Source organism: Diadema setosum, chromosome 21 (assembly GCF_964275005.1).
Source record: "Diadema setosum chromosome 21, eeDiaSeto1, whole genome shotgun sequence".
Taxonomy (NCBI): Eukaryota; Metazoa; Echinodermata; class Echinoidea; order Diadematoida; family Diadematidae; genus Diadema; species Diadema setosum.
Genome location: NC_092705.1, coordinates 17,552,620 through 17,578,184, shown reverse-complemented (window position 1 = coordinate 17,578,184; position 25,565 = coordinate 17,552,620). Strand labels below are relative to the sequence as shown.

At 38.3% G+C, this 25,565-nt stretch overlaps 1 protein-coding gene across 1 annotated transcript in view; it reads left to right on the top strand.

Annotated features, from left to right (window-relative positions):
* The window catches only part of LOC140244494 (uncharacterized), a 36,370-nt gene extending 11,929 nt beyond the window's left edge, over positions 1-24,441 (top strand). The window contains exons 8-17 of the mRNA XM_072324124.1: positions 77-443; positions 1,880-2,251; positions 10,855-11,195; positions 12,240-12,352; positions 13,566-13,734; positions 15,270-15,455; positions 17,601-17,884; positions 18,792-18,973; positions 21,215-21,281; positions 23,803-24,441. Of these exons, the coding sequence (XP_072180225.1) occupies positions 77-443; positions 1,880-2,251; positions 10,855-11,195; positions 12,240-12,352; positions 13,566-13,734; positions 15,270-15,455; positions 17,601-17,884; positions 18,792-18,973; positions 21,215-21,281; positions 23,803-23,867 (2,146 nt within the window). The 3' untranslated portion in view covers positions 23,868-24,441. The remainder of the gene's footprint in view (positions 1-76; positions 444-1,879; positions 2,252-10,854; positions 11,196-12,239; positions 12,353-13,565; positions 13,735-15,269; positions 15,456-17,600; positions 17,885-18,791; positions 18,974-21,214; positions 21,282-23,802) is intronic.
* Positions 24,442-25,565: the final 1,124 nt, after the last annotated feature.

The window sequence follows — 25,565 nt, the reverse complement described above, 5'->3', positions numbered from 1 at the left end:
TTGTGCCTTTTTACAGATAAACCTTTTGTAATGATATGATGTTTCCTTTAATATATTTTTACACCGGTGCGCTTAGATATGCAGTGAATTTCCCTTACCTGAGCAATACATCCAACTTCAAAGAGATGGAGGTGAAACCACTGGAGATGGCAGAGGCGGTGCGTCTCCTCACCAAGTCTGTCCAGTGGGGTGCTGCAGGTGAACTCACAGTGGTTGGCCGGGAGATCATCACAGAAAAGCAAGCCATAGACTTGGCTACACACTGTGGCAACAATCCTCAGGCCCTGCGGGCAGTTGCCAGTCAGCTGAGATTTGGAAAGAGTCCCGAGACCATCTTGCGAATCCTGGCGAATCCCATCAAAATGGAACTGGTCCTCAATGACCTCAGTCTCTTTGGCTTGGGGCAAGATGCCACTAAAGATTCTGCAGAGGGTTCTAAACAGGTGAGAGAAGAAGGACATTTGTCACCTGGTGTCACAGAACCAACAATGCATTGCCAGATAGAATATTCAATTTGTGCCAGACTTCAAAAGAGATTGTGTAGCCCAAAGTAATCTTTAACTTTTTTAATCAAAGGGATTGGTACAAGCGTAGTTCCTTACAAGCTGAAATAATTGATCATAATTCCAAACTCTGAGAGTTTCTTGCTTTAGAGATGTGGCATGAAAGATAGAGGGTTATATACCAATCTTTTTAAGTGCGCTATTTATAGGGTGCACACAAAAGATAATCTTAATATGTGATAATTAACTGCTGTGAAGGAATTATCACGCAATAGAACTTGGCATATTGTATCAACATGTACATGACAATTTCAAAGTTGCTAACTTTTGTATACATCATTTTTTACTTCAATTTCATTTGCCTTGTGCACACAAGGGAAAAGACAACAGAAACAAAAGGAAAACGGGTCTGTTAAAACTACAAAAATATTACATTCACTGAATTTGTGCTTCCAAAATAGAGAAATTAGAGATGAGATTAGTATTCTTTCAGAAAATACTGAACAGGACTCGCTGACAAGGTTCATCTGATTGGAGAATCAACTGGATGAGCGTTCTTTTTATTACAATCAGTGGAAATTACCTTAGCTTGATAAGACTTTCGCCTGCTGGCTCTGCAGGCTTCTTTAGATAGAGCGTTGTGAGGAAGACTTCTCACGATATTTGTGAACGGCTACAACAAAACGATCCGAAATTCAGGGAGGTCGATTTTCTGAAAATGACATGACAATACTCCCTTACTCTTTGGCTCTAATTTCATATATGTGACCCTGCACCACAAACCAACAAAAAGTCGCCAGACATGAATTTTTAGTTAATGGCAGATTCTGAAAGAGCAGACTCTAAGCTTTATAATGATGTATAACTCAAATCAAATAGACTCTCCTTACCTATGTAAATAATGAAAAGAAAGCACACACTCTGGAAAGTCTAAACTGAGAAAAGAGGCAGATCTGAAGCACTGGGTCTATTCAAGATCTTTATCCTTACCAAGCCATGCTAGCTGTGGTATGAATGTGGAAAAAAAAACAGGATGTAAACCACTGGAGCAACATATCATATCTTGTCACAAAGTCTTATGTTTGCTATACTCGATTCGAAATATCTCTGGATGTAAAGGGTGCCTTTTAATGAATTATACATCAACTTCAAACTTTATAGACTGGACTAACTAGATATCATGCTCATAGAAAATTGGAAGAATCTGACTTGTAGCTGCTTTTGACGTGACAGGTCTTATATCAGCTCATCCTCAAAGAGTAAAGTATGTCATATTTTATAAGCACTGCTGTCTGCTAACTTGATGATTCACTGATACTTGTTTGTTTTACCTGATTTTTTTTTTCCCCATTCATAATTGTATTATGCTATATAAGGTGCTACAATGCCTGGGGGTGATGTTCCAGGACTTGGCCCCTCAGCTGAAGCCAATCCTTGTCCAATTGGCCATCCTGCCTGGCCTCTTCAGCCAGTCATGGGGCCTGACTATCCTGGCTGACCCTGCTGGTAATATGGAAAGTGAGCTAGAATTCTACTTGGATGATGTCGTCCGCACTAGTCTTCTAGTACGGGAGTCGCTGGAGATCTTCCACCAGGAGCGTGAAAGAAGAGACTTGGGGAAGTTCTACTCCATGCACCCACTGGTCCGTTGCCTCTGCCTGATGATGGTTCAGAAGGATCCTGACATGAAAAAAGCTTTTCAGAAAGGACTCCTTTCCTTCATCAACAAGTGCTTCAAACTTCTCCAGGCAAGTCTTGGTGGCCTAAATCTGTGACCCTGATTGTACCAGCCTTGTAAAAGTCATAGATGTTTGAATACAGACATACACATGAAAAGGCAATTTGACTGTAACGAGTAATAGAGACTGTATCATAATTATCACATCAGTCCAAATTCCAAAATCCATGACTTATTCTCATTTTTCCTCTCTGTGATTTCTTGCAGTATTTTACTACCTCCTACTTTTAATCTTCTGTGCAATAGTCATGTCAACTTCTTCTGTTTTTATATGCCTGTAATGTTACAATGAAGCTCTGGTTTGCAAGGGATGTTCACACTTTCCTTTCAAAATATCAGAAGTGGGAGTGCAAGTATGAAAATGCATATTCTCTGTATTTATGGTATAATGTAAAGGAAAAAAACAACAACAACAACCTAAAGTAACTAGACTCGGAATTTGTCAACACTGACAAATTAGGTGATCCGATCTATTTGGAAATCAATGATTTGAGTCCTGATCCCAATAGGCATGACCAATACAGGTTTCATCTGTGTTGAGAGGACATTGGCCATGTGATGTTTGGAGTCTCATTTAGAAACGGGAGTCAGACCTGCCATCTTTGGTACCGAATTCCGTATGCACTAACGAAGATACAGAATGAAGTATATTTGACCTTTGACCCCATTTTGCACACCAAAGATGACATCCTTGCAACTGATTGACAAATTGCCCTACATCGACGTAAATAGGCACTGAATTGATCAGTGTTTTAGTAGTAGCTGATCAATTCAGTGCCTATTTACGTCGATGTAGGGCAATTTGTCAATCAGTTGCAATGAAAAACATCTCGACGGAAGAACTTCATAAATTTGAATAAAGATGACATCTGAGCAAAAAGTAGTTATTTTGTGAAACGATTCTTGTAAAATGGTCCTTGCGTGTGCAAAATATGGGAAAGATAGGACAAGTATTCACCAAGATACAGGATGAAACATTTATGACCTTTGACCCTAATTTACATACCCAAGATGGTGTCCGATCAAGTAGTTGTTATTTTATGAAATAATGTACGTGACATGAACTAAACATGTGCAAAATATGGGGGTGATAGAGGCTGTTTTTCTTGTGTTATTGCAAAGAAAGTTGCAGAAAGGAAGAAATATCTCAATACATCGAAGATAAGCTTTAATGTCAACCAAGTTTTTTTTAGCATGATCCAGACATCGTATGAAAAAATGAAAGGTACGTAAAGATAGCGCAAAGTCTCAGCTACAACATATTAAAATCTGGGAGAAATTCACCGAAGGGTAAGTGAGCTAGTGCTCGATAAAGACAATCATATCAACTTTCACATCTAGAAAAATTCCCTCCCATAGAGATAACACGTCATAACGAAGATACAGAAAAAAGTACATATGACCTTTGACCCCACTTTGCTCAGACAAGATGACATCTGAGCAAAAAGTCGTTATTTTGTGAAATGATCCTTGTAACATGGTCTTTACGTGTGCAAAATATGGGAAAGATAGGACATATATTTACTAAGATACAGGATGAAATATTTATGACCTTTGACCCTAATTTACATACCCAAGGTGGTGTCCGATCAAGTAGTTGTTATTTTATGAAATAATGTACGTAACATGAACTAAACATGTGCAAAATATGGGGGTGATAGGGGCTGTCTTTCTTGAGTTATTGCAAAGAAAGTTGCAGAAAGGAAGAAATATCTCAATACATCGAAGATAAGCTTTAATTTCAACCAAATTTTTTGACATGATGCCGACGTCGTATGATACAATAAAGGGCACACTTACGATAGCCCAAAGTCTCAGCTACAACATACTAAAATTTGGGAGAAATTCACCGAAGCATAAGTGAGCCAGTGCTCTATAAAGATAGTCGTGTCAATTTTCCTTTCCATAAAAACTGCACTCCCATAGAGATAACACGTAAACTGGTCAAATTTGACAAGGTTACATTCAATCCATTTTTACGAGGTGATGCCATCATCCAATCAAAATTGTGTTATTAAATTTATGATAGAGCATTTAATAAGCTACAACATACTGAAATTTGGGTGAAAATAGACAAAGGATAAGTGAAATACGCTCGTGTGAACTTGAAATTTGATGACGTCATTTTGAAAATTTACTTTTTTTACTTTATTAAGAAATTTGATATCTTTGAATCATTTTTTCAGTATCGCCAACCCATGAAATGACATGTACAACTCATCAGCTTTCAAAATATGTAAAGAAAATGGGGGGTCACTGTCCATCCTGACGAGTAAAATCGGATTTAAAATTTGCGGTTTTTTGGCATTGTTGCACTGTATATCGCCATTGACGCGCGCGCGGAATTTCAACTTTGACGGGCCCGTATGACGTTATATTGAGTCGGATTGACTTGAAACTTGGTAGAAATATTCCTTGACATTTCAGGCATCTGATAAATGTGAAAAAACGGGAAATTTCTATTGCATATGAGCTGTGCGTGCGTAAATGTGCGCGCGCGTACGCATCCGTCCAATTTTTTCAATTTTTCAAAAAATGCTCCAAATGGTCTGAAACGTGTGCAAAAAAAATTTGAGCTCGATTTGAGCATACAAATATTTCAACGCGCGCGTACGCGCACTTTTCAATAATAAATATGAATTTTAATAATATGAGTAGAATGCGCTTGACTTGAAATATATGTGACGTAAATTTCATTGAAAAATTCCTTTCCATTAATGAGATATGCATGAAAATGTGTTTTCATATAATGACGTCATAGTGACGTCACGGTCGACTGATCACTATGATTTTACTTGCGCTGTCGTCTTTGGGACATGATACATACATGGTATAATTTTGAAATTGAAAGGAACAGGACTTTCTGAGCTAACCTCTGCACAACTTTTGGGGAGAAATAAAGAAAAAGAAGAACTAGACCCGGAATTTGTCAAGTCTGACAAATTAGGTGATCCGATTTGTTTTTAATCAATGATTCGAGTCCTGATCACAATAGGCATGACCATAAGGTTTCATCCTTGTTTAGAGACATTGGCCGTGTGATATTTGGATTCTCATTTAGAAAAGGGAGTGAGACCTGCCATCTTTGGTACCGAATTCCGTATACACTAACGGAAATACAGAATGAAGTATATTTGACCTTTGACCTCACTTTGCACACCCAAAATGGCGTCTAAGCAAAAAGTGATTATTTTATGAAATGATTCTTGTAACATGGTCTTTGCGTGTGCAAAATATGGGAAAGATAGGACATGTATTCACCAAGATACTGGATGAAACATTTATGACCTTTGACCCTAATTTACATACCCAAGATGGTGTCCGATCAAGTAGTTGTTATTTTATGAAATAATGTACGTGACATGTACTAAACATGTGCAAAATATGGGATTGATAGCCATTGTTGTTGTTCATCTATTGCACAGAAAGTGGAAAGAAAGAAAAATAAAGAAAAAATTATGTTATTTTATAGAAATTTGAAGGAGAAGCAGAAAAAAATCAGAAAAAGATAAAGTAAGGAAAGGGAGATTAAGATTAACTAAAGAAAAAGAAGAAAAAAAGTGTTTAAAAAAATTTAAAAAAAATATTGGCAGGGGTGAGCCTCGAACCAGGGACCTTAGGATTACGAGTCGGATGCGCTACGCAATGACCTATTTCATTCTCCATAGGCCCTGTGTATTAAGCAAAATGACGCTGCATCGAAGCCTCGTGCCATTTTCAACCAAGTTTTTCGACGTGATGCCGACATCGTATGAAAAAATGGAGGGCACATTCACGATAGCCCAAAGTCTCAGCTACAACATACTAAAATCTGGGAGAAATTCACCGAAGCATAAGTGAGCTAGTGCTCAAAAAAGAGAGTCATGTCAATTTTCACTGCCAGAAAAACTGCTCTCCCATAGAGATAACACGTAAACTGATCAAATTTGACAATATTACTTTCAATCCATTTTTACGAGGTGATGCCGTCATCCAATCAAAATGTTGTAATTATATTAATGAAAGATCATATAATAAGCTACAACATACTGAAATTTTGGGTGTAAATGGGCAAAGGATAAGTGAGATACGCTTGAGTGAACTTGAAATTTGATGACGTCATTTTGAAAATTTACTTTTTTTACTTTATTAAGATATTTGATATCTTTTAATCATTTTTCCAGCATCGCCAACCCATGAAATAACATATTCAACTCATCAGCTTTCAGAATATGTAAAGAAAATGGGGGGTCACCGTCCATCCTGACGAGTAAAATCGGATTTAAAATTGCCGTTTTTTTGGCATCGTTGCACTGTATATCGCCATTGACGCGCGCGCGGAATTTCAACTTTGACGGGCCCGTATGACGTCATATTAAGTCGGATTGACTTGAAACCTGGTAGAAATATTCCTTGACATTTCAGGCATCCGATAAATGTAAAAAAACGGGAAATTTCCATTGCATATGAGCTGTGTGTGCGAATATGTGCGCGCGCGTACGTATCCGTCCAATTTTTTCAATTTTTCAAAAAATGCTCCAAATGGTCTGAAACGTGTGCAAAAAAAATTTGAGCTCGATTTGAGCATACAAATATTTCAACGCGCGCGTTTTGAGATAAAAATGAATTTTGAGAATATGAGTAGAATTCACTTAACTTGAAATATGTGTGACATAAATTTCATTGAAGAATTCCATTCTATTAATGAGATATGCATGAAAATGTGTTTTCATATAATGACGTCATAGTGACGTCACGGTCGACTGATCACTATGATTTTACTTGCGCTGTCGTCTTTGCGACATGATTCATATATGGTATAAGTTTGACATTGAGAGGCAATGCACTTTCTGAGCTAACCTCTGCACAAATTTTGTCCAGAAATAAAGAAGATTAAAAAGAAGAACAAAGAATCAGTACAGATACAGAAGGTGATCCGAGAGGATACTCGGATCACCTAAAAATGGTAGAAATCCTCCGCAGGATGGTAGGATCACACAGGGTTAAAGGGTGTGTACAGTTCTGGTCGAGGTGAGGATTTAGCTTTTAACGTTTTGCGAAATATTTAGAAACCACTCTATGAGATGTCAAAGAGCATGCAGTTCTAAGGGGTATCAAAAGTTTATTTGATGAAAATCGGTTTTGAAATGGCTGAGATATCCAAAAACAAGGTGAAACAAAGAGATCCTAATGAAGTTGTGGCATGTCGCCTTTTATTATTAGCGCTTTTTTGGATATCTCAGCCATTTGAAAAACAATTTTCATCAAATAAACGTTGAATCCTTCTTAAAATTACATGCTCTTTCATATTTCATAAGAGGCTTATCATTATCTCACTTAGGAATGTTCAAAACATTAATCCCCACCTCAACCAGTACTGTACAGTCCCTTTAATCACGTGGTGTCCTATGATCTGTAGGAGTCCAGGATAAAGTGTCGATGCGCTATCACTTCAAGGTTTGAAACCTGCCAAGGCCAAGTCTATTTGGTATATAGAAACTTGATATGGATGAAGAAGAGTTGTGTACTGGACTTTCCCATAATGACTCTACGTGAGCCTAGAGGAAGGTGCGAGACAACAAGAGTTTGATATAGACTATAGGAAGACAGTATATTCTTGTTTTCTCCATAATTATGTCACACATGTATTTGAAACTTTGCATAGCCTACATATTCGTAACACTCAAGAAAGTCTATATCTGTGTGAAGTGGGAACACTGTCTGGTCCAGAAGGGCATGGTTAAACAATGTTTCCAGTGTGAAAAATATGGATGTATTTTTCTATTCATCTTCTGCCAGGCAAATACTGATGCACATTGCCATGCCCATTAATCTGTCCCCAGAGCGTCAATTCATAGATGGGAACCTGATATACCAGGTTCCCAAAACGAGGCTCACGAAGTGAACACTTTAATTATGTCAACATTTGTGGCATAAATTCATTTTTGTAAAGCATTATATTGAGTTTGAAAATGGCTTTACTGGAAAGATTACAATTCCTGCTGTCAATATCTGTTCTTTATCTGTCTCAGAATTGTGTATATTTGTACGTAATTTGCAGTGTACCTCTTCCAATGTAACTGTGTGCTTATTTTGCTGAAAACTCATTTGAAGGTATAATTATGTAGCAATCGTGGCTGAGCTTGGCATATGCAGTTGACTGTGGAAAGGGAATAATGTAATGCTTGACTGCTTTTACACAGGCAGATTACCTACCCTTCTGTTTTTGTCAACTGGCAAAAAGAATCTGTTTTAGGGCATCAAAGGTTCTCTTAGATTATTACTAAAGGACAGATTGTCTGCTGATTACATTCCATGCCATGCTATGTAGTTTAGAAAAAAAGAAAAAGAAAAAACTTGTATCATTATTTTATACTGTATAAGCTGTTATTTTCCCGAACTTTGCGAGTCACAGTCAGATCACAAATTTGTTGCGTTACACTATTAAAGGACAAGTTCACCTTCACAAACATAAGGATTGAGAGAATGCAGCAATATTAGTAGAACACATCAGTGAAAGTTTGAGGAAAATTGGACAATCGATGCAATTGTGATGAATTTTTTAAATTTTTGTGTTGGAACCACTGGATGAGGAGACTACTAAGGCTCGTGATGTCATATGAGTACAACAGTATAAAGAAAATGTAAAGAAAAATCAACATATTTTCACTTTTTTCGCATAATGAAAGAGCACTTGACTTGCCTCTTTCTAAAGGCAATGGGAATAATACTACCCATAACATATGTCAGTAACGAGTCAAGGGAATGTGTACTTTTATCAAAAGATGAAAATTTGTGAAATTCTCTTTGTATTTTCCTTATGCTGTTGTACGCATGTGACATCATACACTGCAGTAGTCTTCTCATCCAGCGGTGACTGCACAAAAACTTCAAAAATTCATAACTTTTGAACGGATTGTCCGATTTTCCTCAAACTTTCAATGATGTGTTCTACTAATATTGTACATTCTCTCAATCCTTATGTTAATGAAGGTGAACTTGTCCTTTAAGGTAATACTGCATTTTGCAAAACAGTTGGTTTCAATTTGCAAAAACAACATCTCGTGAAAATATCTCTCACCTCCTCATTTGTGAAAATATCTGTACGCAACAGCTTATACAGTAAGGGGGGGGGGGTGTTCTTTATTCTGCCATCCATCATTGCTGTTCATTATATCACCCAGACAGCTTGAATGGATATTTATGCAATAACTTGATTGTTACCCAACAGAGTTTATTTAGACTCTGATAGGAAGGTCAACTGTATGAATAGTCATTCCTCATGAGAGCACAACAGTTTGTTGTGACAGCACCCTCATTGTTCTGATTTGGATGCAAAGTCACATTTCTTGTTTGTGCTGTATCAGCCAAATGTCTTGTCAGATTTTATTCAAACTTGCTCTGGAGGTTTATAAGGACTATTCTAGGTGAAAAAAAAAAGTTTTCATTGATACTGCCGTCATTATTCTGACTTCTGTAGGATGCCATGCCATATTTCTAGTATGTGCTATACCAGCCTCATATCTGGTTGGATTTCTTTGTATCTCACAACAGTTAACCATATTATACAACATTTTGACCTTTAAAAAAAAATCCAAATAGGGCATGGGGGAATGGGTTCAGGGGATACATATGCTCGAACAGGTCCCCCATCAGAGTGCTCAACAAAATATGGGTGTATTTTCTATTTCCTGAAGAAAGGGAAATTTGTAACATCAAAGACAGAGGAAAATGAAAAGGGGAAAACAGAGTTAGCGAGGCTCTTCTGTTCACAGAAATGCTCTTAAAGAGGATATCCACCCCCAAAAATGAATGAGCTAGAGAAAAAAAAGAGAAAAAAATATTCCCTCCAGAATGATTGAAAAAGACTAAAATCAGATCAGAATAGAGGAAGATATGACATTTTGAAATTTCACATTTTTTCGGAAAACATTTCTTGACCGGTCCTTATGAGTATTGAAATGAGGTGATGATGTCAAACCCTCACAAAATTTCATGGGTGTTCTATATGAATTTCTGATTTTTATTTTTTTTTTTTAGCTATTATAAGAAGTAAAAGTGTTATTATTACAAGTAAAAGTGTGTTTTCATATCAAGATATATTAGAGTTAACATCTGATCTCTTTATTTTGGGGGACTTTATGGCAAGTTTTATATTTATACACCTGAAATGTCAGATTTTTGTCATTTCTGTATATGAAATTAATAGGAAATTGTGAGAGCATGACATTGCCAACTTGTTCGTTGAATATTCATAAGGACTGGTTCCCCTCCCCCCCCCCCCCAAAAAAAAAAAAAAAAATTAAAATGTTGTGTCTCCCTTAGTTATCCAATTCTAATCCTTTTTGTATCTTTCTGTAGGGAATATGTATTTTACTTTCTTTTGAAGTTTATCTATTTTGAGAGTTAGGGTTAGGCTGAGATCTCAGCCATCGATCGTATAATCACCATGAAAATTGGCACATTCATGACTCTAGGACATAGAGCTCTTACCTCATTGCACAGTGATATTGATAGAATAACAGCACATTTATTTGAAAAGTATAAAATGGACTCATAGAGTTTAAAGTTGCAAACAATAGTCATGCAGCTGTTTATTTTGACAAGAAATCTGTCATTGATTAAAATCTGCAGGATTTTACCAGCTATGACAATGAGGATGCAAGTGGTAGTTTGCAGAGGATGGAAAATGAGAAGGTGAACATCACCCAGTACCTGGAGCTAGAGATGCGCAAAACGTTTGATGGCAAACCCCACCCACTGTTAGAGTACCTGCCCGACTATAATGATATGTTGGGCTATTCTGACATCGCCAGGAACAGCAATATTCTCGCATTTATGGAGCGTTTCATGTTCACCGAGCAGAGGTCAACCTTCTTCGAGCAGCGAGCTGAGGTTGCCCACAAGAAAGGGGACGTCCCTGGCTGGGTGAACTATTCGGGATGGTTTGCAGATCAGCAGTTACAACTCCACAAGTGAGTCTAGTGTGGGAAGTAGCCTTAATTTGCAATCCCGCTGGAATAATATCTTCATGCAACTGCCCAATGAAAGAACCAATAATGTCACAGCATATTTTTATGTAGTATATGCCTATTACCAGCATAAAGGGCCCAGCACAATCTGGCTGAATTACATCGAGACATGAAGGGTTGGACATCGTTTGAAATTGTAAGAAACTGCTATATGTCCACAGTCTGTGATTGTATGAATGTTCCAAAATATGGAGTAATTAGGGTTTCATGAAACATGTTACCAAGGTGTTTTGATGTGTCCTTCATAATGTTGGCCCCAGTATGTTTAACCCGTTGAGGATGAGTCCCGAGTATACTTGGGCAGGTGTCTATGGGAAATGCATGTTGTAGCAAAATCAAACTGTCCTCAATGGGTTAATGTCAAGCACTCACTCAGTGGCCCGGACCACAGACCCTCAATTATAAGATTCCTGGTCTGAGTCTGCCAGAGTGGTTATGTCCATTAGACAAAGCACTTTGTCCTCATTGCCTAGTCCCGTACAGGGGTTGTTGATTATAAATGGTAAGATGTTTGTCCTGTGGAAGCTGCTTGTAATCATTAAGGGCTTTGAATAGGATCCACATTAATTCAGTCAAATCAAACAAACGTGAAAGTAAACTTTCTCAATAGGGTTGTATGGTACAGCTTTAGCTTGTTCTATACCATACAGTTTCTAAACAGTGTATGTTTTACGTAGATAAATAAAATGACATTTGTGAGCTGAAAGTCAACAATATGTAAACATGTCAAAGTGTCAAAATGAACTTTTATTATTGTCATTGATTACATCTTCATTCACCATCGTCCTTGTTGTTAAACATTGGCTTATGAAAACTTGTGTTTACCTCTCTTTATATGGCCCATAGAGATGTTGACTCAACTGAGACTATGATCTTTGACAGCTCATAATGTGTCTGTTCCACGAACCTCCCATTTGGACTCCAACTTGCATTGTAACTAATGGTTTCCAGTGATCATTTTGTGTTTTTTTTTTTTTTTTTTGGTAGATTTGAAGAAGCAGAAAATGCGATAAAGGAGCCTGTGTTGGTGTGTGAAAAGAGTCATCCACCCATGTCCACTCAGCTAAAGGAAGGCTATAGCCAGTGTCTGTATGTCAAAAGTGAGTTGCTTCTTACTGGTAGATGTCCACAATGTGCTATTCTTAACCAAACTAAGTGGCAAAATGCTTAGCTTGACTTGCTATTCAGAAACTCATCATCAATTTAGATAATCTGTCCATGCTTGACCTAGTTGTGAAGTCAGCAAGCCCATTCAGGTGCAATGTGCCTCAGTCCAACAGGCAGGCCATTGCAATGCAATAGAGAGTAGAGATTAGGTAATCTTTTTTATCGCCACTGGTTACCTCTGCCAAGAAAGGAGGTTGTGTTTTCGTTACTGTTTGTTTGTCCGTGTACAAAATAACTCAAAAAGTTTGGATTGGATTTAGATGAAACTTGCATGAAAGGTTGAGAACAAAACAAGGAACAGATGACTAAATTTTGGTAATGATCCCTAAATTTTTATTGATTTTATGAAGGATTTTCAATATTTCGAAGGAAGGGTCAATGAACTTCACAGAGTTCAATCTCTTTGAGCTGCACATTTTTTAGGTTTTCATACCCGCACTAAAGTGCATGCTCTAGTCTGCTAGGGTGTGGCGTGCCGCACAGCTGAGGGTTGATGACGTATCAAAAGGCTTCTTTAATGGGAAATCAATCAGACGACTTTCAGCACGCATGTTACGTATAGGTGGAAAATTACTGATCTCTATGAAAGAACAAGATAATTGGTGGAAATTAGCTGCTTGGCGGAGGTCCGCACTCTCAGAGTGCTTCTCTAGTTTTCTGTTGTGCCAATTGGCAAAGAAAGCAATCCAAAGTTCATGTCAATCAGAGAACAAAGCACAGTAGGAGTGAAATGCCATGTATGGTTCTGTATAAAAAAAAAAAAGTATGCTTGAGAAGAGTGCATTTCAGAAGGGTTTCAGAATTTTCCAGTACAGGAAGAATAAATAATTGCTGCTGAAATCAATGCAATCACGCTACAAGGCTATGCAATTAAGCCTGGTAAGAAAAATGTTATAGTTGAATGAATACTTTCTCAGTCTACGTAAAACTTGTCTGAGCGTCAAGTACTGTACTTTCTGATCTATTTCTTGCATTCGATGAGAAGACTTGAAATAGTGAGTTATACTGTAGTCGATTAAACTGGTCAGATTGGTGATGCCGTAAAAATATTGGATTGGAAAATGTGGCATACTTTTTTCTTCTCTTCTGTTTTCTTCTCTTCCCATCTGTGGTTTTACATTCCTTGGGACTTTTCCTCACCTCTAGGCAATCTGTTGGTTCACAAACCCCAGAACAGGAAGCACATCCAGAGGCAGCAAGGCAAAGAAGGCATCCGTCTCATGGAGAGATGCATCGAGATGCGCCGAGAAGTCTGTGGAAACAAAAGTATAGTGACAGCACGTACTATCAATGCCCTAGGCTCGATCTATTTCAGGTGAGCTTAATTATGCACCAGAGAGAGAGGGGGAGTGAGAATTACTGTATGTGCCCATGTACACTCTTTTGTGTTAGTTCATATCCAAGATATTAAGGCAGCTATGCCTCATGGCTTTAGGTGTGTGTATTTATGCCTCCGCCATGAAGTGTCGCTGGGAGCATTATATTTTCAGGATGTCTGTCCTTCCGTCTTTCGGTTTCTCTGTCTGTCCGTCCGTAATCAATTTTGTGGACAGCATTACTGAAAAACTGTTCGAGGTATCGTAATGAAACTTGGCAGGTATGTGTATGAGGGGGTGAAGTTGTGCCTATCAACTTTTGGATGCAGATGCTCAGGGTCAAAGGTCAAGGTCAAATGCTCAAAATTTCACTACTTCCCCCATATCTATGCAGTGCCTGAAGGTATTTTCTTGGAAATTAATGTATACATGTATTACCTAATAAAGATTGTCGAGTGAGAGTTTCTGGTTATGAGGTCAAAGTTCAAAAGTCAGAGGTCGAGTAAAAATGTTAAAATTTCACTTTTTTCTCCATATCTCAGATATGGTTCAAGGTATCTTCATGGAATATAGTACATATGCATCTAGTACTGACTGACAGTGATTATCTAGGGAATTAGGGGGTCATGAGGTCAAAGATCATGGGGTCAAAGGTCAAGGTCAACTCATTAAATTTTACCTACTCCATATTTATGCAATGCCTGCAGGATTTTTCTGGAAACTTGGTGTATACATGTATTACCGTACCCAATAGAGATTCTATAGGAAGTTTTTAGCAAAAAGGGTCAAAGGTCAAGTGAAAGTGCTAAATTTTACTTCTTCCTCCATATTTCTGAAGTGGCTCAAGGCATCATCATCATCATGAAACGTTTTGAAAAAAAAAAAAATCATTATGAAACTAATGTTCTGTCCGATAGTGATTCTCTTGGGAATTCCAAGGTCATAGGGTCAAAGATCAAGGGTCAAAGCCTGCCAAGTCAAAATGCTAACAATTTACTATTTAATACAGAAATTCCACTTTTTCTCTGTACTGTGAAAATTACTAAATGCATAGAATTATAAAAGGGTCAAAAGTCAAGTAAAAGTCCTCAAATTTTCAAATACATGCTTTCTTAGAAAATGTAGCCATTCATGTGATTAAACCTATTTCAAGGAAAGTGAACATTCAACACATAATAACATGTAATTTTAATATTTTGCCACTTCGATTAGATTGTCTTCACACATTGTCAAGACGTACTATAGACCTATAGAAGAATCATACATTATGGCAGAGGCATACCAGTCACCATAGCGACATTTCTAGTTTTGTTTTTGTTTTAGTGAAGACTTATGCAGGTTTTGTATGAGTACTACAGATAATTTCAATGAAGCCAAATTGCTTGACTCCCTATAATGGCCACTTGTGTATTAAAGCAAACTTTAATTTTTGGGTTCAGTTGTATGTAGTTATGCATTCTATTTGACTGTATCTCTATCTAAGTTTTTTTTTTTTTAAATGAGTCTCTACTGCACAACTTGATCCCATATTTAGGGCTAATGAATTTGAGAAAGCCCTGAACCATCACAAGGAGGCCCTGGCAATCATGAATCAACTCACTAACAACCACCCTGAGATCCACCCGGACGCACCATTCTATGTGATGAACATTGGCACCTGTTATCACGAAATTGGATACCTCTTTAGCCTTTCAGCAACTCAGAAAGACCAGGGAACAAAGTGAGCGTAAATGATCTTGTTCCCAATATCTTTCTTTTTTCTTTCTTTTTTCCCTCCAAAGAATGTACAGATAGCATAAGTACATGTACTTCCCATAGTTGCGGACATGCTCAGTTCTTAGTTTTAATTGAAGTATGTATAGGTTGGCTAGTATGTTGCAAAACGTGCACATTCTTTGGACAGCAGGGCAGCAACAAAACATTCATTTTACTTCCATTTCTGCCAAGGAAAGCAGTCACTACCAGTTCATATGCTGTAGTTTCTGAAAGATGTACACAAAAAAAAAAAAAATGATGGTTAACTATAACCCAAGTACACATTGTAAGTGATGGAATCATATGTGACCGGCGACAACGGTTTCAGGCAAAAGTCGGAAATTTTGAAATTTCATTTTTTCACTGAATCACATTGCCCATATCCTAAGCTTTGCATTGATATAAAACGCTCGTATTCTTCGGCATCATAAGTGGGCATAGAAAGAGAAATAAAATGCACTTTTTAAGATGTTAGCCTGACAAAATTGCGAGAAAACAGGCTTTGAAGATTCACCTCTTTCTCAAAGACAATGTCGGAGCGGCGATGCGAGGGGAGAATCACCCATCCGTATGATGGTGCCAATCGATGTTAAGCTCCGCCTCTAGCAACCACATCGCCTTCTGATTGGCTCACTGAGAGAGTCAAATTTCCCGGGCACCTTCCTCGGAGCTCAGCGTATGGAGCCGAAAAACAATGCGTTTCGCTCGGGTTTGTTTACAGTACGTCTTTCAAGATGGCGGATACGATAATTGCACGTACAGCTGTATGGTGTACATGTACATGTGTATTTGGTGCACGCATTACGCAATGGCATCCGCACGCCATGACCGTGTGCATGTAACAGGAGCGGTGGCGAATCCACACATTTACGAATCGCGTTTTCATTGTGGTTGATTTGTCTATATCATTGGCGACCCTTTTGAAGACAGAAAATTGCCAGTGCTGGCAAGGGTCACGCTTCCTGTTCGTTTTGCTTTTACAAGACATGCATATGTTGCTTTGTTCGGTGGTGTTGATTAAATTAAAACAAACAAACAAACAAACAAACACGACTCGTTAGTTTGGTGCGATCTTGACGTGTGATATTTGAATATAATTAGTCGCATGTGACCGCTCCTTTCCTCTCATCTCCCTTCCATTGAGTCAGTCTGCTGTCATAATTTTTACTACATGTACAAGTAGACAGTTTTCTTTTCACACGGTTATGTCATGCTACATGATCTTTGTTTCACTCCCGTTGTCGAACATTGCGGTAGAACAGTTTGGATAGAAAGCCCACTACAGAGAGAGCGTATATAAACCACTGTGGCAAGAACAATGGAGCATGTAATCGTGAACGCGTGGACAAAGCATTCCCCAAACGCTGCAACTGGTGTCTCCGAAAGCCGAATTATGTAAATGTATGCGACGCACCAGCCAATCGCATGCGAGACCCTGCGCCGTGGCAACGCTTGGGATATTGGCGCGGCGTTCGAAAGAAGCTCGAAACTGACGAGTGCGATCAAACATAGGGTGCTTAAAATTCCATTTTCGATAGGAAAAACTTAGTCTTATGCTTTGAAATTTAGTGTAGATGTAGAAAACATATCAAAGATTCGATTTCTGCAAAAAACCTAAATCGACAAAAATAATGGTCAAAATCTTTGTACCCCGCCTAGGAGGGAATTTGCTCTTGCGACTTTTGCCTGAAACCGTTGTCGCGGGTCACATATGATCATACACTACATATACATGTATTGCGATTGCTGAAAAAAGAACTTGTTCCTTTTCTAACAGGGTCTCCAGTTTTGAATAAGTTATGTCTTATCCAAACCATGACAACACATAAATTTGACCGAAACTTTCAAAATTCATAACTTTTGAAGTGATTGTGATTTTTCCTCAAACATATCTCTGCATTCACCAAATCCATTTTTCTTGGTAGGAATAAAGTCTCTTTTAATGACTGTGCTAACTCCTCTGAAAAAAAAAAAGCAACAATAATTGACCTGAATGACACTGGATGGCTTGGTAAATAATGAAATGTAATGGAGACAAATAAAAAAAAAAAAAGAATTCACAATTACAAATGCTGATCACTTTTGTTCACTGCACCTTTTACTTTTGAAGGTACTTCCAGGATGCCATCAGTGCATACAACCAGGGTCGTGACATGTTGCGTGGAGTGGGCATGGAAAGATCGCACATCATGGGGAGCATGTTGAAGAACTTAGCCATGACCTACTGTGAGATGAAGGAATACAAGCAGGCCCTTACTATTGCTGACATTGCTGCAGGCATCCGGGAAGAGACGCTTGGCCACAATCACCCAGACGTTGCCAGGGCACACTACTTTGTGGGCTCACTCTACATGTCTCTTGGGGATGAGGAAAAAGAAAAAGGGAGACCAATCGGTAGGTGTGCAGTGCAGGGGGAAAAAAAATAGATATGAAAGGTGCATGATCCCGTTTTTTTTTTAGTCAAATGCGTACTCAGGTGCACGGCGCAAGTTTTCATATTCCTACGCTATCGACTCCTCTTATAGCGCTTACGCTGTGGCCCACTTCCCCAAGTCCGAAGAAGTGCGATTCACTGTAGTCAGTGGTCCGATCACAGTTTGGCACATGATGTGGCTGAGGGGGGGTGACAGCTTTAGCAAACTATTTTTGTGATGTCATTATAAGAAGCACATATGCAAGCACCCTAGCATTACTACAGACTGCACGATGTGCAGAGAAAACAACGAAGGCAACGTTTCTTAGCAACACCTACGCACCTTACTCTTGATGACAGCTCAACTTCGGCAATCTTCGTATCAATGCTAATGGTGATTGGCAGTATCATCAACAGCGCCCTCTACACTACCGGGACTATGCACCTTTAAATGAAAATGAAAAATAGGTGTTGGCATGTATAAGAAATTTGGGATGTTCTTTAGTTTGTAAATTTGTCCATGCATTTTTGTCATATGAATTAATATCTCAAAGCAATGAAAAACAACAATAAGCAAAACAAAACAAAGAACTTTGTTCCATTGAGACCAAAGGAGTTATTCTTTCTGATGTGTTATCATATTTTAAACCCATTAGAAGAAAAAATTCCAACTCTTCTGAAAAAAAAAAAAAAAGCCCCCCTGGCTCACAGATTTGTGTGACAAGTCATAAAACTTCACAACATTCTGTTTGCTTTAGCAGCTACTTACAAATGCAGTTTTAGACAGGCAAAACCATTCTTTCTTAAGGTATTAGCCATCAAAGTAATGATTTTCATATATGTCTGTGGATGTAGTCATGTATTTATTTTCTAATTGGTTACATACAGCTGATATCAGGGAGTACAGAAAGGCAAGAGAATGTTTTGACCGTGCCCTAGAGATAGAGTTTACGGTTGGCTATGAGCGACGCAGCCAGGATTATGATGACCTGAAGGAGGACATTGAGAAACTCTTCACCAAGATTCTCATGAAGAAACGTGAATGGGAAAAATACAAAATGAGGATGGTGGTAAGTCTCTAACTGTTGTCAAGTAATTTGCACAAACAGAAACTAGCACAAAAATAAAAGCACAGGAATATTTTGCTTGCCATATGTTCCTGTGTGTGATGTCTTGATTCCACGGAATTAAAAACATGCAAAACTCTTCTTACCCCGCCAAGCGCGAAAAATTAGTCGCGTGAAAATATCCACTTTTACAGTAGTTTGTTTGAATTTGTGAAGAGTATTAGCTCTCCTGAGTCAAAGGCTCAAGTGAGCTATCCTGATCACTCACCATCCGTCATCCATTATGCCATAACTTTTTACATTTTCATCTTCTTTATAACCCCCCCCCCAACTTGGCAGGTAGCGTCCCTAGGAGAATAGAATCTGAATTTGTTCAAATGGGTACTACGCCCTCGGACAAGGGTCCAAATGGGGGCCTTGATTATACATTTATACATTTTCATGTTCTTCTTGAAAACCCCAGAATGGATTTTCACCAAACTTGGCAGGTAGCGTCCATAGGGGAATAGAATCACAGTTTATACACATGACAACCATGCTCCACATGGAGGGGAGGGGGGGGGGGGGGGGGGACCCAGTGCATTATACCTAGGGTGACAAGGTGACCACATGTGTACTTAATACAAGGACCACAGAACAATCTATTTGGAAAAATAAAAAAATAAAAAAATAAAACTGGAAATACTCTGAGTAAACACATTTATGTGAATCCACTTTGAAGGTTATTTTGTAGATCCAGGGGTTGGATGGGGATCAAATGGATGGGGGGTGAAATCGCACAATTAATTGTTTTTGTTTGTTTTGTTTCTTTTTTGGACTGCATAGTTATGATTTAATACTGTGTACTTGGCAGGTGTTTTTGTCAGTGTAATGGAATATTCATATGGACACCATGCCCCCATAAAAAGCCCTCAAAGCTGCCCCACCCCCAAAATTTGCAATGTTCTCAGGTAGTAGTCTGCAAGAATGTGTGGATGGTGAACTTGCAATACTCAGGTGGGCACCAGACCCTCAGGTGTGTTTGTTTTCTCTGTTTGTTTGTTTGTTTTTTGATCAAGGGTCCTTCCAATATTATGCCTGGGTCAAGAAGCACAGAGTGGGGTAATGGGGGCCTTGATTATACATTTATACATTTTCATGTTCTTCTTGAAAACCCCAGAATGGATTTTCACCAAACTTGGCAGGTAGCATCCATAGGGGAATAGAATCACAGTTTATACACATGACAACCATGCTCCACATGGAGGGGAGGGGGGGGGGGGGGGCAGTGCATTATACCTAGGGTGACAAGGTGACCACATGTCTACTTAATACAAGGACCACAGAACAATCTATTTGGAAAAATAAAAAAATAAAAAAAATAAAACTGGAAATTCTCTGAGTAAACACATTTATGTGAATCCACTTTGAAGGTTATTTTGTAGATCTAGGGGTTGGATGGGGATCAAATGGATGGGGGGTGAAATCGCACAATTAATTGTTTTTGTTTTGTTTTGTTTCTTTTTTGGACTGCATAGTTATGATTTAATACTGTGTACTTGGCAGGTGTTTTTGTCAGTGTAATGGAATATTCGTATGGACACCATGCCCCCATAAAAAGCCCTCAAAGCTGCCCCACCCCCAAAATTTGCAATGTTCTCAGGTAGTAGTCTGCAAGAATGTGTGGATGGTGAACTTGCAATACTCAGGTGGGCACCAGACCCTCAGGTGTGTTTGTTTTCTCTGTTTGTTTGTTTGTTTTTTGATCAAGGGTCCTTCCAATATTATGCCTGGGTCAAGAAGCACAGAGTGGGGTAATTTTGTTGACCAACAATTGTGCTAAGAAAGATTCAAACCCAGGGCTGTATTTTGAGGATACAAGAACCTCATCTTATGTTGAACAGTGCTTCCATAAATAATTCATCAGCGCTTATATTTGTGGATTGGATTCTTGAATTGAAAGATTTAGTAAAGAAATGAGTCCTGTGTGGATTGTGATAGATGTTTAGCCATTATTGTAGTTAAGAGAAAAATATCAGAAAAAGATTATGCCTCACTTTATGTTGTGATTACCATTTTAGCCCTGTACAAGGAAACAATTGTACATCATGCTGAACTAATGAAAGCTATAACATACAATTCGTGAGATATTGTTACTTTGTTATGTTGTGGATAAAAGAAGTCTTACGTAAGGAATTTACCGAATGTTGCATTTTGATCTGGCCATATGAATTCGTTTTGTTTTTGTTTTTTGTTTTTTTGTAGAAACATGAGAAGGGAGAATTTGTACCACTGAAGGAGCTTGGGCAGGAGGAAAGGAAACGTCCAGGAGGTAAAAGAAAAAAAAAATTATACATTACGTAGATTCCAATCCATGTGTACTAATGACAAGCATCATGGAAGTCAAAATGTGCACTTCAGTTATTGTTACCTTGTTTTCCACCATTACTACCATTTCGGTGGCAAATGAGAAAGTGAGACAACGCTTGTTTATTCTTACTCTGTCTCAGAAAATAGTGTGACTGCTCATAAATTTTAAATTTGAGTGACATTTGGTATGTGTCAAATCTGCATAACTAGCTATACATACACATCTCCTGTACATAGCCTCTTTGTAGCGGTGTGATGCTCCTGTGAGTTCAAATCAAAAACTGAAACACTGGACTTTTACTCCTTAGTTTATGACACCAACTGTTTCACCACCCCTACTCTCCGTGCTGCTTTGGTGGCCTGAAACATTTCATCTGGTATGCCACCCAGAACAACAAACCCTAAAAATAACTGTTAAACGTGGGAGAGATTTTCTCCATTGTCAAATTTTGAGAACCTTACAACAAATTTGGGGAGACAATTTCAACATTAAAGGGGAAATTCCCTTTACCTATACTATTGACTAAAACTCTCAGAGTGATATCAAAACAGAGCAATGAAGTTTGATAAAAAATTTAGCAAAATGCCTTTAAGTTAAACATTTGGAGTTAAAAATGTTGTGGCACACTAAAATTGGTCAAAAAGGTTGCCATGCGAAAAAGCCAAAGAAATATTGTTGCCTCACAGCTCTTTGTTGATTTTTCATAAAAGTATGAAGTCTTTTTGTCCCCGCCGAACGAGTTCGAGCAGGGGACTATGAAACGGGCTCCGTACGTGTGTGTGTCCGTGTGTCCGTCCGTCCGTGTGTCCGTCCGTGTGTCCGTCCGTGTGTCCGTCCGTGTGTCCGTCCGTGTGTCCGTCCGTGTGTCCGTGTGTGCGTCCGTGTGTGATCAAAATCTTCAATTTGCTACTTCTCTGTCATTTATGAGCCAATTTTGATTCTGTTTGCTTTATATGATAGCACTACATGGGAGCTTTGAAACTTGTACACAGAATTTCAGTCGTGACCTTTGACCTTGACCTTTGACCTATATTGTACATTTTGCTACAAAATGCTACTCCTTCGCCATTTCTAACCCGATTTCGATTCCGTTTGCTTTATGTGATGGCACTAGGTGAGGGCTTCAAAACTTCTACACAGAATTTTGACCTTTGACTTCTTTGACCTTTGACCTTGATTTTTTGACCTATATTGTACATTTTGCTACAAAATGCTACTCCTTCGCCATTTCTAACCCGATTTCGATTCCGTTTGCTTTATGTGATAGCACTAGGTGAGGGCTTCAAAACTTCTACACAGAATTTTGACCTTTGACTTCTTTGACCTTTGACCTTGATTTTTGACCTATATTGTACATGTTGCTACGAAATGCTACTCCTTCGCCATTTTTAACCCGATTTCGATTCCGTTTGCTTTATATGATGGCACTAGTTGAGGGCTTCAAAACTTCTACACAGAATTTTGACCTTTGACTTCTTTGACCTTTGACCTTGATTTTTGACCTATATTGTGCATTTTGCTACAGAATGCTACTCCTTCGCCATTTCTAACCCGATTTCGATTCCGTTTGCTTTATGTGATAGCACTAGGTGAGGGCTTCAAAACTTCTACACAGAATTTTGACCTTTGTCTTCTTTGACCTTTGACCTTGATTTTTGACCTATTTTGTACATTGGCTACAAAATGCTACTCCTTCGCCATTTCTAACCCAATTTCGATTCCGTTTGCTTTATGTGATAGCACTAGGTGAGGGCTTCAAAACTTCTACACAGAATTTTGACCTTTGACTTCTTTGACCTTTGACCTTGATTTTTTACCTATATTGCACATTTTGTTTCAAAATGCTACTTCCGGCGGGGACATATGTTACGCACCGCGTAATTTCTACTTTTCCTTGTTTAGCTAATAATTCAGCCCCTTTCTTTGTATGATACCCATTGTTAAAGTGGTCATACTCTTATAGTTGAGAACAATATGAAGAGAGGGATACAAGTTTTTTTAGTACTATGTTTGTTACGTGAAGATGATTGTGTAACTGTCTTATTTAGCTTTCTCACAGTACCCCCCAGGTAGACAGAGTAATCCATATTTAAGAAACCATTACATAAATGTAACAGATAACCTCATGATTTTGTTTTCAATTTGAAAGGTTGTATGAAAAAAAAAAATCATTTTAAGAAAATTAATATCACATTAAAGCATGGTATGCACAAAATTTCCTGAAAAAAACAGTTCTGTTTTACTGACCGTCATGAAAAGACGCCCGGCCAGTCTGTTAGTGCACAGTGAGTGATGGGATTGATGAAGCTGCAGCTGTAGGAAAAGTGAAGAGAACATAAATCATGAAAGCATTGGCCAGTCTTAAAGTTCGCACACTTAACTGGTTCCATACATTATTCTCAAAGTCCCATAGACTGCACAAAATTTTATCAGATTTCTCTAGGCATTGGATTACCTTCTGCGTGCTTTTCTATTCTACTAGATCCTCCTTCTGTTGCCAGCCTTGCAGAGCCGGAGAGTCCTCCCAAGAAATGCATACTATCTTAAACTGTTCACATGCGTGAGAATGGACTTGTCAAGAGGTGACTGTGTCGAGGTGCTAAACTACCTGATGATAGGACTCCTGTCTAGGAGGAACTGGAACTTTGTGCCGTGTCTTGCTTTTAACCTGATGCCTCTAAAGATAATAATTGTCTTTCTCCACAGAGCTTGGTAAGGGTAAGGCATCTGATTTTAACATGAATGTGGTTTCACTTGGTAGCAGTTCTCTGTCTTTCCAAACTATTGCAACTCTTGTAGTAGTGTTGGCCATTCCTTTTAGGCAGATGGATTGCAGACATGCATTTGTAGTGTGCAGTCGATATTTCAGTAATCATGCCAATCAAATTGCAATCACAATTTTGTAAAGCTTGTCAATTGTTGCAACCTGTCACTGCAGTCACTCAATACTTTACTGTGGACTAGCTTTGTTTTTATGGTGTATCACATACCTTTGTCCTCTCTATGGCCGGGATGGCAACTCGTTTGTTTACAGCAACCATTTCTTCCAATCTACAGGATATCTTGTAGTTTACGCAAAGATTGCAATCACTGCTGTGCAGGATAATTCATAGAAGAAATAATGTGGATGATCTTCAATCATTTATAGATATTGATTAATAATTTAGCAATAATGAATAATTTATAGATGTACATGTATTATTATTTCAATAATGATGATTGTCTTTCCGTAAAAAGACTATTTTTACTTTTCATTAGTGTTTTTTTTTTATTGATAACCAATATAATTATTAATGAATTTGTATTTTCGCTGACATACATTGTAGCCATGCCTCCAAGGATACATTACCCTAAATGTTTTTGTTTTCCCTCTTTGCATGATGTGATTACTAGTATATTAATTGTCAATATTTATACCCCCGCCACACGTAGTATGAAGGGGGATAGGAATCACCGTGATGTTGGGCGGTCGGTCGGTCGGTCGATCGGTGTGTTGCAAAATCTTGTGTCGCGAACTCCTTCTACAGTTTTGAAGCAATAAATGAAACTTAGGGTAAATGATGATATTGAGGTATAGATGTGCAAGACATGTTTTTTTGTGTTTGTTCGTACAATGTGTTGCCATGGTAACCATAATTTTACCAAAACCTTGTGGATTGAATAACGTCCATAGTATTTAAGCAATCAATTTCAAAATTGGTATCTATGATGATCTATAGGTGTAGTTATGTAAGACACTCTTTGTGTTTGTACTTGACAAAGTGTTGCCATGGTAACCGCATGTTTTCTTCGAAATCTTGTAGAGTGAACAACTTCCACAGTTTTGAAGCAATTGAAATCAAATTTGGTAGGCATTATGGCCTTGAGGCATAGATGTGGAACACATAATGTTTGTGTTTGTCGGACAAAGCATTGCCATGGTAACCATAATTTTACAAAAACCTTGTGGATTGAATAGCTTCCACATCATTCAAGCAATTAAGGTCAAATTTAATATGTGTGATGATTGGGAGGTGTAGTTACGCAAGACACCAATGTGTTAATATAAAAAAAATGTGTTGCCATTGTAACCACTCATTTTTGTATCAAATTGAACCATTTGATCTATGAAGGTGAAATTTGGTGTGTATGATGCTCTTTAAAGCCCCTGTTCCACTATTCCGTTCTCGCTACGATTTGACAATTTTCTCAGATCGGGAAGGATCGTGTTAAACCTCTAAGTACGCTGCAGTTACGACTACCACG